The sequence below is a fragment of the Phoenix dactylifera genome, chromosome 3 (genome assembly GCF_051530095.1).
Source record: "Phoenix dactylifera cultivar Ajwa chromosome 3, Ajwa_hap1_PhDact_Kaust_v1.1, whole genome shotgun sequence".
NCBI classification, from domain to species: domain Eukaryota; kingdom Viridiplantae; phylum Streptophyta; class Magnoliopsida; order Arecales; family Arecaceae; genus Phoenix; species Phoenix dactylifera.
This window is the reverse complement of record NC_143192.1, coordinates 52,799,433-52,813,273: the sequence shown is the minus strand read 5'-3', so window position 1 is coordinate 52,813,273 and position 13,841 is coordinate 52,799,433. Positions and strand designations below refer to the sequence as shown.

Genomic DNA, 13,841 nt, shown 5'->3' with positions numbered 1-13,841 from the left:
AAAAGAATCAGAAGAATGCCAACAATAAAGACACCACTGCTTGTGTTTCAGATGAAGCAGTGGTAGTTCTCTGTGTGGGAGAGAATCAGTGTTGTCATATTGCAGATCCCAATGTGGAGTAGGTAATTGACTCAGCATTTTTCTGTCATATCACTTCAAGGAGAGAGCTCTTACACTACTTATAAAGCATGTAATTTTGGCAGGGTAAAGATGGAAAATGATAGTTTTGCTGATATTATGGAAATTGGTGATATCTGTTTTGTTACCAATGTTGGATGTTCCTTTACACTCAAGGATGTGCGACATATTTCAAATATGCGTCTGAATCTGATCTCTACTAATGCTCTTGATATAGCTAGGTATGAAAATTATTTTGGCAACAGGAGATGGAAATTATCGAGGGAATCAATGGTATTTGCTAGAGGAAAGCTTTATTGCACACTTTACAAAACACAAGTAAAGTTGTGCAGTGGTACAGTGATTATGACTGAAGATGATGCTTTAGCAGATATGTGGCACAGACGGCTAGCTCACATGAGTGAGAAGGGATTAAAGATTTTGGAAAGAAAATTTCTCATTTCTTTCCATACAGGTATGTCATTGAATCCCTGTGATTACTGTTTACTTGGCAAGCATCATAGAATTTTTTTTTCAGAAAGTCTCTAGTGGAAAATCCAATAATTGGATTTGGTATATTCTGATGTGTATGGTCCCATTGAAGTGGAGTCTTTAGGTGGCCGCAAATATTTTGTTACCTTTATTGATGATGCTTCACGAAAAGTGTGGGTTTATGTTTTAAGAACAAAAGATCAGGTATTTCAGTGCTTCAAACAGTTTCATGCCTTGGTGGAGAGAGAAACAGAAAAGCAATTGAAATGTCTTCGTATGAATAATGAAGGTGAGTACACATCTAATGAGTTTGAGAATTACTGCTCAGAGCATGGTATTAGATATGAGAAGACAGTTTTCAGTACCCCACAGCATAATGGTGTTGTAGAGAAAAAGAATCGCACCATTGTAGAAAAAGTCAGATGTATGTTGAGAATGGCTAAACTGCCTAAGTCATTCTGGGGTAAAGCTGTACTTACTGCGTGCTACTTAATCAACTGGTCTCCATCAGTTTCTTTAGGTTTTGATATTCTTGAAAAAGTATGGACAGGAAAGTACGTCTTCTACTCTCATTTGAAAGTATTTGGATGCAAGGCATTTGCACATGTACCTAAGGAACAATGGACAAAGCTTGATGATAAAGCCATTCCTTGCATATTTGTTGGTTATGGAGATGCAGAATTTGGCTATAGGCTATGGGATCCAGAGAAGAAGAAAATCATCAGAAGTAGAGATGTGGTATTTTATGAAGACTAGACCTTGGCAGACTTTGAAAAAGTAAAGAAGCCCAGTCAAGCAGTTCAAGGTGTTTCTGACCTTACATCTAGCCCTTTGCCTCCAGAAAGTGCCACTGATGGAGAAGAGATGCAAGTTGAAGACCAAGGTGACGAGCCAGTTGTTAATGAGGATAATTTGTTTGAGCAAGAGGAGCAGTCTACTCTGTCAGAGAGTGTTGAGCAGGGGGAGCAGCCTACTGCGGTAGAGTCTCAGATTAGAAGGTCTACCAGAGAGCGTCGTCCATCAACTAGATACTCTAAATTAGAGTTTGTTTTTCTTACTGAAGGGGGGAGACAAAGAGTTTTTAGGAAGTGCAGACTTACAAGGACAAGCAAAGTTGAATAAAAGCTATGCAGGAAGAGATGAGTTCTTTACAGAAGAATGACACTTATGAGTTAGTAGAGCTTCCTAAAGGTAAAAGAGCTCTAGAAAACAAATGGGTGTTCAAGCGAAAGATGGATGGTGAAAAGCTAGTAAAGTACAAAGCTTGATTGGTGGTAAAATGCTTCAAGCAGAAGAAAGGTATTGACTTTGATGAGATATTCTCTCCAGTTGTCAAGATGAGTTTCATTCGAGTTATCTGGGTTTGGCAGTTAGCTTGGATCTTGAGCTTGAGCGGTTAGATGTAGAGAATGTTTTTCTTCATGGTGATTTAGAGGAAAAGATCTACATGGTCTAGCCAGAAGGATTTGAAGTAAAGAAAAAAAACACATGATTTGTAGGTTGAAGAAGAGTCTGTATGGGTTAAAGCAGGCTCCAAGGCAATGGTATAAGAAGTTTGGTTCATTCATGGTATATCATGGCTTTACCAAGACAGAGACAGATCATTGTGTGTATGTTAGAAAATTTTCTGATGGTAAATTCATTATTCTTCTGTTATATATAGATGACATGTTGATAATAGGACAAGATGTTTAGTTGATTCGCAGTTTGAAGGCAAAGTTGTCCAAGTCCTTTGACATGAAAGATCTCGGTGCAGCACAACAGATTTTGGGTATGCATATTTTTCGTGACATGAAAGCCAAGAAGCTATGGTTATCATAGGAGAAGTATATTGACTTGAGCGAGTACTTGAAAGGTTTAACATGAAGCAGGCTAAACCAGTTAGTACACCTCTTAGTGATCATTTCAGACTGAGTAAGAAGACTTGTCCTTCTACAAAGGAAAAGAAAGATAGCATGGCAGTAGTTCCTTACTCTGCAGTCGAAAATTTGATGCATGCTATGGTTTGCACACGCCCAGATATTGCTCATATTGTTGGAATTGTTAGCTAGTTCTTTGTTAATCCTGACAAAGATCACTGGCAAGCAATAAAGTGGATCTTAGATACTTGAGAGATACTCTAAGATGTGCTTGACCTTTGGAGGCTCAAAACCAATTTTGTAAAAAAGGGTTATATATATACAGATATGGCAAGTGACCTTGATGGAAAGTAATCAACTTTAGGGTATTTGTTTACTTTTGCAGGAGGAGCTGTATCTTGGCAGTCGAAACTGCAAAAGTGTTGCCTTATCTACCACTGAGGCTGAGTATATTGAAGCTATTGAAGCAGGGAAAGAGATGCTTTGGATGAGACAATTTCTTCAAGATTTGGGTTTGAAATAAGATGAGTATGTAGTTCATTGTAACAGTCAAAGTGTACTAGACTTGAGCAAGAATGCTGCATATCATTCACGCATGAAGAACATAGATATGAGATACTATTGGCTATGCCAGACAGTTGCAAAGCAGTTAGTACTACTACAGAAGATTCATACTGAGAAGAACCCAGCTGATATGATGACGAAAGTTGTGAGCAGAGAGAAGCTGAAACTTTGTGTTGGATTGGTCGGCATGGTTCTAACTAGCAAGTTAGAGTACAATCTCTTTTCTCAATGGGCTGGAGGGAGAGATTGTAAGTGGGTCCTGCCTACTTGAGAAAGACAACATGATGTGAGCTCGTGAAGGAAAATGAAAGGAGGCGCAGCAACAGTGGGGCTGCGGCGGAGAAACAAAAAATAAGAGGAGCGGCGTGCTGCAGTGAAAAAGAAGAAAAAAAAAAAAGGAAGAGGACGGCGGAACAGAAAGGGGAGTGCGTGAGTGCTCAAATCTGCGGAAGCCGTAAATTATTTTTGCACGCCGTACAGAGAGAAACAGGTTTCTTTTTCTTATGTGTGTTTTTCACACGGAGATTTAACAAATTAGATTTCTATATAAGAGTTGTATTAGATGCTATAGGGAGTTGTAGTCTTCATTTTTAGGGAACTCATTACATTTTTGGGTTCATCACATTGTGGTGGTTTAGGTAAGATCATTGTTACTCTTAGGGAGGTGATATTGGAGTTTTTTCAATTTGTTGAGAACTCAAGTTTTGGGCATAAACTTTAGTATTGTAAACTCTATATTCATTATAGTGGATTAATCAGATTTACCCTGTAGTTTTTTTCCTCTATACTGGAGGGTTTTTCCTCGTAAATTTGGTGTGTTTTCTTTCTACTCTTCAAGTGTTTGACATATTGCTTGTGTGAATAATGCTTCTAATTGGTTTTGGTTTTGGCTTAGTTTATTCCGCAATATTCCTGTTTTGGCCCCAACACTCATCACCAATGGCAACCTTTTAGTTAATTCCTTCTGCAAGTTCATAAACTATGGAGGCATTCTTTGGCCATTTCACAAGGCAATATGGAGAGCAGCAGCCAAGAGAAGGTTAAAGTGTTTATGTGGTTGGCTCTCAAAAATTGCACTTAGGTGAGGTGATGGCAAAAAAAGATGGGGAAGAGGATTGGGTGTTCTCTATGTGGAGCTGACTCAAAGTCCATTTCCCTGTTAATTGTTTCTTTTCCAAAAGTTTGTGGTTCACTCTTAAAACTCAGCTCAAAATCATTGGTCGGCCAAAGGACATTAGAGATCGATTGGCAGCTTGGAGGCGAAGGAGAGCCTAGGGCATTCTTAAGAAAGGATAGGACCAACTCACTTTGGCCATATGTCGGCACATCTGGTTAGAATGAAACTCCAGAGTTTTTCTTCATGAAAAGTCTTTCATCAATGCAATCCTCCACAAAGCTCTTTATTCCTTCATTTAACGGGGGAGCCTGTGTTAAAAAAGCAAAGACGGTCACCAAGCACTTGTGAATCTTCTTGGTCCCCGATGCCAAATCAGAATATTTAGATGGTCTGTGGCTGTTCTGTTTTTCTAGGATGTCATTTGTTCCTTGGCATCTTACTCTGGGAATCACTGTAATTCAGCAAAGCTGTAAATTTTGTTCATATTAATATAATTGGGGGAAGTATGTCGCTTCCTTTATTATAGTTCAAAAAATATACTAAATGCAATGCAAATTGCATTTAGTATGCTGTCCTTCCTACCAAAGTTGGTTAATCCTCACCTGTCATCCCCCATCACCATGTTTGTATCATCACGTCCACCACCATGTTTGGCGTAGCATCAATGTGGCTGAGGACCCATGGGTCGATGCCCTCCCTCTGCGTCTTTGACCGACTACGGTTAGTGTCGAGGCTGAGGAGGGCCTACATGTCTGTGATCTTATGACCCCTGGGGGGGGGGGCAATTGGGATGAGATTCGACTGGCCCAGTTCTTCGGGAAGCATCTAGCGGAGCGGGTCCGGTCCCTCTCTTTATCAAGGAGTGGTGGACCAAATGTGCGGGTGTGGAGTTTCTCTACCAGAACCAAGGTCAGGATGGGCGATCTTTCCCGCATTCTTAGGCGGGAGTACGAGCCTGGGCCGGACTGTGCTTGGATCTGGCAATTGGGACTCCACTCGAGGGTCGCGTTGTTCCTCTGGAAGGTGGTCTAGGACCGCCTTCCCACGAGAGCTATACTTGGAGAACGCGGATTGAGAATCTCATTGGAGTGTGGGGTTTGTGGTGTGGACGAGACGGTGGACCATGCCTTGTTTCAGTGTACATGGGCTAGGGCCACTTGGTGTCTGGCAGGAGTCCCACAGGTGGTGTGGAGCCGTAGGGACCAGTTCTTACAGGCCATGCATCAGGGCTCGGTGTCCCCGGTGCTTCGTCAGGAGGCGGTCCGAGCGAGCTGTACTGCCTACCAGATCTGGTTGGCTAGGATTGCTCGTATATTCGGCGATCGACGTATGTCGCCGAGACTTGTGGTGGAGAGTGCTCGCGATCAGGCGGCAGAGCTGTGTCACACCATCCCTGTTGGAGGGACTTTAATAGCTCGGAATATCTGGGGTTCCCACTCTGCTTCGACAGTATCCCGTACGGTGTTTTTCACCTGAGAGCCTCCACCCCCGAGTTTCCTCAAGGTCAACTTTGATGGGTCAGTCCTGGACGGTGGCATGAGGGAAGGTGAGAGTTTTGTTATTCGGGACCCGTCTGCCAGAGTTATGGCTGCTGGGGGTAGTCAGTTATTTGACACTTCGGTTCCGAGTGCAGAGTTGAGAGCTGCTTGGGCGGGCCTTCGCCATGCCCGGTGCGTGTTACAGGCTAGGTCCATCATCCTGGAGGGTGATTCAGCCATCGTTATCAGTTGGATCCGGGGGGGGTTCAAGGAGTTACGGTTGTAACCATCTATTGCTCCGAGATATTTGGGCTATGGTTAGGGTTGGAGGGGCCTTTCAGGCCAAGCATATTTACCGTGAAGCCAATGGTGCTACGGATTGGGTAGCTGCGTATGTAGCTTGTCACTTCGGAGGTACCTTATGGACTGAAAATGGAGAGGTGCCTTTGGTACTCCGAGATATCCTAGTGTATCTATACCCGCCAGGTATGATCCACCCGTTCTAGCAAAAAAAAAGAGGCTAAAAGCTTTCCATCAAAGAAGAAGCCATGGGCCCATTGGAACGGAGCTCAGAGCAGCATGAAAAGGTATTATCGATACGATACGCGTACTAAGGGCTGAGCATATCCTACTTGAGAAGAATGTAGCTACAGTAATAGATTGAATCTGGGAGGAGGGGTGAAGGGGGTTGTAAATCTTCTGCGAAGCGACATCTGGTGGATAATGGATAAGTGCAGTGCCTTTTAGGCCATGTAATGCGTATCGAGAGGTGAATAAGACTGCTGACTGGGTCGCCTCCTATGCTCCTCAATATCTAGAAAGATCCTTTGGCCAATAGAAGGTTTTTTTTTAATTCTGTTGGCTGCACTCAGTAGTGTGAGCAATCGTTGGGTACGTTGAAAATTATAATAATAATAATAATAATAATAATAATAATAATAAAATCCGCCAGCATGGGCATTAAGCTCATATTGTTTCACTAACGCTGAAACGAAGAAAACCAAAATAATGGGTGAACTGCCTATAAATGGAGGCTAAAAGGGTGTGCTTAGATTTCCCCCTCCCTCCTCATTAGATAATTTTATGAGTGGTGGTGCCATCCACTCTCTCCTCCATTCCTCCTCCCTCTCTGCCACCTATCACTGTTCCCCTTCGTCCTTTCCTTTCTCCCATCACCACCACCCAATGCACCCCATACCCCACTTCAACTATTCCCATTACCACCAACACTAACTATAGAAACATCGACCCACCAAATTTGTCAAGGAAAAGAGGAAGCAAAAAAAGAAGAAGAAGAAGAAGAAGAAGAAGCAAGAACTAGACGGGAAGAGAGACACAAAGCCCACCAATTGGTTCCTTCTAATGGATCCCTTGCCTCCATCTCCAATTCCCTTTGTAGCACTCTCTCTTTTCCTCCTATTTCTCCTTTCTAGTGGTAATAGTTCTTGCTCCAACCCCTTTAACCTAATTATCCTAAACTTCTTCTTTTTTCTATTTAGAGACTGGATCTGGAAAATTCTTTGATGTTTGTGCTTACAGGGCTATTGGTGGTGGGCGGCACCACATTCACATTCGCGAACAAGTGCGGCTACACGGTGTGGCCGGGGATCCTGTCGAGCTCCGGCAGCTCGGAGCTCGAGACGACCGGGTTCGAGCTGGCCGCCGGCGGTTCCCGGTCGTTCCAGGCGCCGACCGGGTGGTCCGGCCGGTTCTGGGCCCGGACGGGGTGCACGTTCGACGGCGACGGCAAGGGGTCCTGCGCCACCGGAGACTGCGGGACCGGGGAGGTGGAGTGCAAGGGCGGGGGGGCGGCGCCGCCAGCGACGCTGGCGGAGTTCACCCTAGCGAGGCCGGCGTCGGCCAAGGACTTCTACGACGTGAGCCTGGTGGACGGGTACAACCTGCCGATGGTGGTGGAGAGCCGCGGCGGCGCCGGCGGGTGCGCGCCGGCGGGATGCGCGGCGGATCTTAACCGGCGGTGCCCGGTGGAGCTGAGGATCGGGGAGGGGGAGGGGGAGGCGTGCCGGAGCGCGTGCGGGGCGTTCGGGAAGCCGGAGTTCTGCTGCAGCGGCGCGTACGCGAGCCCGGCCACTTGCCGGCCCTCCTCCTACTCCCAGATGTTCAAGTCGGCGTGCCCCAAGTCCTACAGCTACGCCTTTGATGACCCCACCAGCACCTTCACCTGCTCCGGCGCCGACTATACCATCACCTTCTGCCCGGAATCGCTGCCGAGGTATGCATCAACACTAAAAAAAATGAATGAAAAATCTCGATCAAAAACCATATAATGTTCGTTTTGCTTGCATTATTGCAGTTACAATTAAAATTTTGTGAGTCTCATTCTTACAATTAAATCGTTCTTGCTCATGAGAACCTGGATTGCTTTCTCTTTTTCTTTTCTCTTATTTTTTTTTTGGGTATTTGGTTGCCTTCTTTGTTCATCTTTGTTCGTAAATTTGGTATTTAGTATGACAAGTGCTCAAGTAGAATATATGCTTGCAAACGGTGGGTTCCTCTGCATAATTTTTATTTTTCTTTTGATTTTTTTTTTGTTTGCTCTCAATTGCTTTTTCTTTTTCACTGAGCTAAAGATGATAAACAAGAGGAAAATAACAAAGTAAAAAAGAAAAGAAATAATGTAGTGAATAGCGATGATGATCTTTCCACTTTGTTCCTCTTGTTTTTTTTTTCACTTTGTTCTTTTCCCACATACCGGTTTAGAAGGTTTTATGACATGGTTGGGTTCAGCTTCAGCCAAGTAACTTGGAAGATGTGTATAAAGTTTGGTCGTTTTTATGTCTCAACCGTGCTTTTAGTCTTTTTTATAGAACTTCCTGTTAGGTAGTTGATTTCGTTAATCAGCCAAATAAACTGGAAAAGTGGCTTTTTAAACATCAGTACCTTCTTTCCCTTTGCTCCACTAATAAAAGGTCTTGTATGGGGGTGAAGTTTAGCTGCTATCTAGGTAGCACTATCTAGTTCATTATGATGCTATTTGCTCGGTATGTGTAGCACTCAGATGACCTTGATGAGTGAGACGTATTTCCTAAACGATAAGCCGACAATTATTAATTAATTGTCTAAATTTTAGTAGATGTTTCAACAATCCTGACAATATTAAACTATATATATATATATATATATATATATATATATAAAGAGGGACATATTTCCTAAACTATAAACATACAATGATTAATTAATTTTGTAAACTTTAATTGATATGCATCAACAATGGAAACAACATTATGTCCGGATGGTAGTATTTGCATGTATGGTAGCTGATTTCATCACTCAGCCAAGGAAGCTGGAAAAGGTATCACTATCTTAACAGGTAGCTCATTAAATTAAGTTGATGATTAACTGGTTAGCCACATCATCCTAATTTAATTTTCCCCTGAAACAATCATTAAAGTCAGAACCGCTTGTCCCACCTTTTTTAAAGAAAAAACTTTGTTCAGTCTGTAAGATATTGTTTGGTGGTTGTTGAGTTCATGATTCAGCCAAGTTCGGAAACTGGACTTATATTGTTTGAATTGTTAACTTATTGAAATTTGTTATATGAATTGATCAACATAACTCACTGATTTCTTTTGTTGTCATCCAAAATAGTCAGAAATCCTCTACAGATTCTCCAACTCCAAAAACAGGAGGAGGGGTGCTGTTGGAAGATAACTCTTGGCTTGCAAGCTTGGCAACTGGGGCTTCTCCTCCCACCACAGCGAGGTTGTCTTTCATCCACCAATCCCTGCTAATCGTCGCCACCATGGCTTGCATCCTATTGTCGCTATAGCATTAAAAATTCTTCTGATTCCTCTTCTTATCCACTGCTCTCGCTGTCTCTCTTTGAGGACTGGTAAAAAGGAGTTTCCTTTTAAAGAGAGGTGATGATCCCGCAGCCTTATCGAGGAAGAGAAGTTTGACTCGAGTCAAGTGATGTAAGGCAATGGTTTTGTGCAACTATATTCTATAGATTTCATATTGAGTGTTGGTTAATTCATATGGTGAAAACAAAGATGTATATATATAGAATAATGTACGGTTGGTGCTTTTGATGGTCATGGGGGGCGTGGGGATGTAGGAATCATGGGGGATGGCTTTTACTCTCCGATTCTTTTTTATGGGGTGGAGGAAAAGAGTAGTTCTGTTAACTTTAGCAACTTGGGTGATGATGGTGGTCAGCTGGTCCTCTGATCACCTTGCTGCAGTGGACCCATAGGTGGTTGGATGCAATGATCACCCTTATGGACTACTTCAATTATCTTTGTTTTTAGTTCCCTTAATTTTGTTCTCTGTTGTTTGGTTGGGGAAGGCCCGGAACTATATAAAATAGTTTTCCTTACTCAGGACTTTAAGATATCTGTCATGTTATCGTTTGAGCTACTAATTGCAAGTCAATTGGCAGACTTTAATAAAAATTCGACTTGAATGATGAATTAATGGCTCCACAAGTTAAATAAGTATTGGTTAATGCAGTTCATGGATGTTATGGTTGTTTTGGCCTAGTTTCAAGAAAGCCAGTTTAGATTGTAAATGCTCTAAATGTTTGTTTTTCTGAAATTTGCAAAGCTAGCGCTTCTGAGAAAAAAAGTTATTGACAGTCCGATTTGTAGCTTGGAACTTTGCACGCGGAAAGAAACGTCGTCAGAGGATGTTGGCTATGAAATGAAGGGACGATGCTAAACGCGGAATGGGACGAAATCGCTGCCAAAAATTTTTACAAGGCGAAAACAAGAAAATCATGCAATCTGAAAGGTCGTGCAACGGGAGCAGATAATTCGACGCTCTCGGTGGATTGGGGTGGGTGAAAAATAGGATTCACGAAGAGCCCCTAAGAAGCTGGCCTACCCAAGACATGGAAGATGCACCACTGCATCGTCCCTTGGGTTGGCTGGGGGAATTTGGAGTTCTTATTCTGCTCTTGTAGCGCTCAGGACCATATCCATATCTTAGGAGCCTTCACCCTTTGGCTTTCTCAAGGTGAACTTCGATGGCGATGTTAGCGAGATTGAGGGCAGCGGAGGTGCAGAGTTCGTCATCAGAGATTAAGAGGCCCAATTGGTGGGAAGGGGGGGCGTTGGATCTTCGAACAGATAGGCATGGGAGGGCGTCTCCTACACAAGACGTGTGTTGGGAGCGGATCGCATTATCCTTGAGCGGCACTTGGCCACGGTGATCGAATGGATCCGGGATCCGGGCAGTATCGCTGGCGGGTTGCGATTGATTCATGATATCCGCCAACTTTTGAGCGAGTGTTCCTCCCCCCAGGCCACTCACGCCTATAGGGAGGCTAACAATGCGGCTGACTGGGTGGCATCCTTCACAGCTCATCACTCCGGAGGGTTTCACTTGGGATACCTATCCTTGGTTCCATTATCCTTGTATTCTCTTATTCTTTTTGATCTTATAGGCTGCATTCACACTCGTTGTGTGTGAGCCGCTATTGTACCAAAAAAAAAAAAAGTCGAACAGCCCACAAGGGCTTCCTACACTTAGTTGATAGGAGCATTATGCACCCACTTCATTGGCTCCTAAAAAATAGTAAAAAAAAGATATTATTTGAGTTTTTTTATACAATCTAAAATCTATCTAATACATAATCGATATGAGATTAAATATTCGCCAGGTCCTCATAAGGCTAACTTTGACCACACGATCCGAAGATGGCAATCGGATCCTGACTCCGCTGCTTGGCCTTGAGTTTCTTATCAACCTCTATGGAATAACCTCTAGAACAGCATGCTACTCAATGTAAATCAAATATAATGATTCAAGGTGCAAAATAAATACATCGAGTAGTGTACTGTTCTATATGGTACTAGAATATAGATTTTGAGATTGATGGTTTGCATGTTTGAGATTCTAAGGACTCTCAATATGACCATGCCGATAGGGATGGTCGCACGCCTCGAACCAGATAGGTACAGGACCACCTCGTGCCGCCTCCACCGACGTTAGTTGAGATGCGGCACCACCGGCTTATCGGAGCCCAACGGCGGTCGCTCGTGACAATGAAATTAGGTTCTCACAGTGAACTTGGGGGACCATTAATTAGAGAGAGTCACATGCAAACCTTCCAGCAACTGCAATTTGGTGCCAAGTCGCACTCGAGGTCCGTCGTCATTACGTCAACTAGGACTACCCTAGACATCTTGGACTTGGTTTAGAAGCAAACAATATCGCCCGCTGCAAATCTATTACACCAGCACAAGGTGACACCAAAGAATTAAATATAAATTAGCTTCATATCACTCCAAATCTGTTTGCATGGTGGGGGTGACGATGTTAGTCGATCGTATGACATGGGATTCCAAATCATTTACCATAAGATTGAGTATATTTACAAGCTTGCGCAAGATTGCCATTTTTAGATTTTTTTTTAATTTTATTTTTGTGACTATAAAGTGCAAAACATTCACTTTATAATTATATCATATAAATTATAAATTGAATTGTTTACCAACCGCTGCAAAAATACAATTTATGTATTTTTACTAATATAGAGAGTGAAAATTGATGTACTTTTTGTTTGATAATCTACGCTTATGAATGTCAAAATAAAAAATAAAATAGCCCATGCTTTATTTGATGAATGGTTGTCTATCCCATTTATGATTTATCATTACCATTTGGAGTAGCTTCAAAATACAAATTAAATAGAAAGAGTTATATTTACCAAAAAAAAGAGAGATGCATGTAGAAATAGAAAGAGATTCGATAAAAATGGTCATCCACCCATGACGATTTTATATTTCTGCTAATATAGATACAACATACTGTACAGTCGGCAGACTTACACACTAACTCTAGCAACTTGCTAGCAGACTCTCTTAACAAATTCAAGTTACAGATGGATGTGTAATCTGGTCAAAATATTGTAATCCGGCCATGCTAAGTTTGAAAATCAAAAAATAGTACATTCCGGAGAATACTAGACACCTTCACCTCGCCCACCCATAGGTGGTCCTCCGAGTGGTTGGCGATAAAGAACGCTATCCAATCAGCCACCCTATTGACCTCCCGAAATACATACTGCGTCTGAATAGCCATCCCATCGCAAATCATGGCCCTGATGGTGTGAATTTTTCTAAGCACCACCACTTTCTATTGGTTTTAACTTGAGCAAAATGTTCGCGGCAAGAAGTCGATTGTGAGGTCTAATGCTGTCCATCCACCACCATATGTCCTCATATGCCGCCAACCCAATCCAATTCATCTCCGTGTGCATCCACGCGTTCGTCTCGTAAAGTTCATGCTCTCTCAATCATTGGCAAAACGTTGGCCTTTCAAAGGAGTCTCCAAGACATGTAGTCCTCTAGCTTTTCGCCAAAGTCCAGTGCAGTATGTGAAAATGAAGGAAAGGAGAATGCTAATAAAGTGAAAGAAACCCGGGAAAAGCTCGAGCAAGTAGCCTCAAAGGGCTCTGGATAGGAGGAGGATTCTCATTCTTAATTGGTAACAAGCTTTGTGCGGTGCTCAACGCTGCCGTCCCAACTTGTGTGTAGTGGGGGGCTGCAAGGCTTGGAAACAAACAAACAAACAACCTTTAGGCGCTGATGGTGTTGCCTTTATGCGTTTTCCGCGGCTCTCTTCGTCTCGACTCTCGAGGCATTGCCAAACCACAGGGCTAAGAAGGAAGAGGACCCCACACCATACCATACACGAACCCATCTTAACGTTTCAACGGACGGTGTTTTTCACGTTCCGTTGTAGTCTAGTTGGTTAGGATACTCGGCTCTCACCCGAGAGACCCGGGTTCGAGTCCCGGCAACGGAAGTCGTTTTAGATTTTTATTTACTTATTCTTTATTTTGCGTTTTGTGTTACTCTCAGCGTCTCCCCTGAATGAATAGAGTTATATATCTCGAGAGAGAGATTTTTTATTCACTTTTTTCACCGTAAAGTCACCTGGCAGTCATTTGCCTGTGGGCATGTGATTAAAAGGGTATATCATCATTTATTATTTCTACGTCAACAAGAACGGAATTCAAAGAGATTATCTGATAGCAAGTGACTCCACCAAAGGATCATCACGCAGATGAAAGACCACAGAGCGAAGAAAGCGATGCCACACCAACCATGCAATCCTAGCATCCTAAATCTATATTATCTTTAGATTGGAATCCAACACCACTTGCAGCCATTCATAAACTATACTTTCCCTTCAATATGACGAGAGAATTCCAAAAAGTCGATGAAAGCAACCGCGCCTAGC

The 13,841-nt window shown here is 42.8% G+C and overlaps 1 protein-coding gene and 1 non-coding gene across 2 annotated transcripts; both read left to right on the top strand.

Annotated features, from left to right (window-relative positions):
* The first annotated feature begins 6,716 nt into the window (after positions 1-6,716).
* Positions 6,717-9,984, top strand: LOC103706157 (thaumatin-like protein 1). The gene is made up of 3 exons (XM_008790174.6): positions 6,717-7,062; positions 7,167-7,860; positions 9,240-9,984. The coding sequence occupies exons 1-3, from the start codon at positions 6,990-6,992 to the stop codon at positions 9,418-9,420; spliced, it is 948 nt and encodes a 315-aa protein (XP_008788396.4). The 5' UTR covers positions 6,717-6,989; the 3' UTR covers positions 9,421-9,984.
* Positions 9,985-13,330: 3,346 nt separating this feature from the next.
* TRNAE-CUC (transfer RNA glutamic acid (anticodon CUC)) lies at positions 13,331-13,403 on the top strand. Its single transcript has one exon. It is a non-coding gene; the product is annotated as a tRNA-Glu (tRNA).
* Positions 13,404-13,841: the final 438 nt, after the last annotated feature.

Bases quoted from the DNA above. Each gene is read 5' to 3' on its own strand.
- LOC103706157 (XM_008790174.6), top strand. From the start codon at position 6,990: ATGGATCCCTTGCCTCCATCTCCAATTCCCTTTGTAGCACTCTCTCTT. The intron at 7,063-7,166 runs GTAATAGTTCTT...TTGTGCTTACAG, and splicing joins CCTATTTCTCCTTTCTAGTG to GGCTATTGGTGGTGGGCGGC. The intron at 7,861-9,239 runs GTATGCATCAAC...CATCCAAAATAG, and splicing joins TGCCCGGAATCGCTGCCGAG to TCAGAAATCCTCTACAGATT.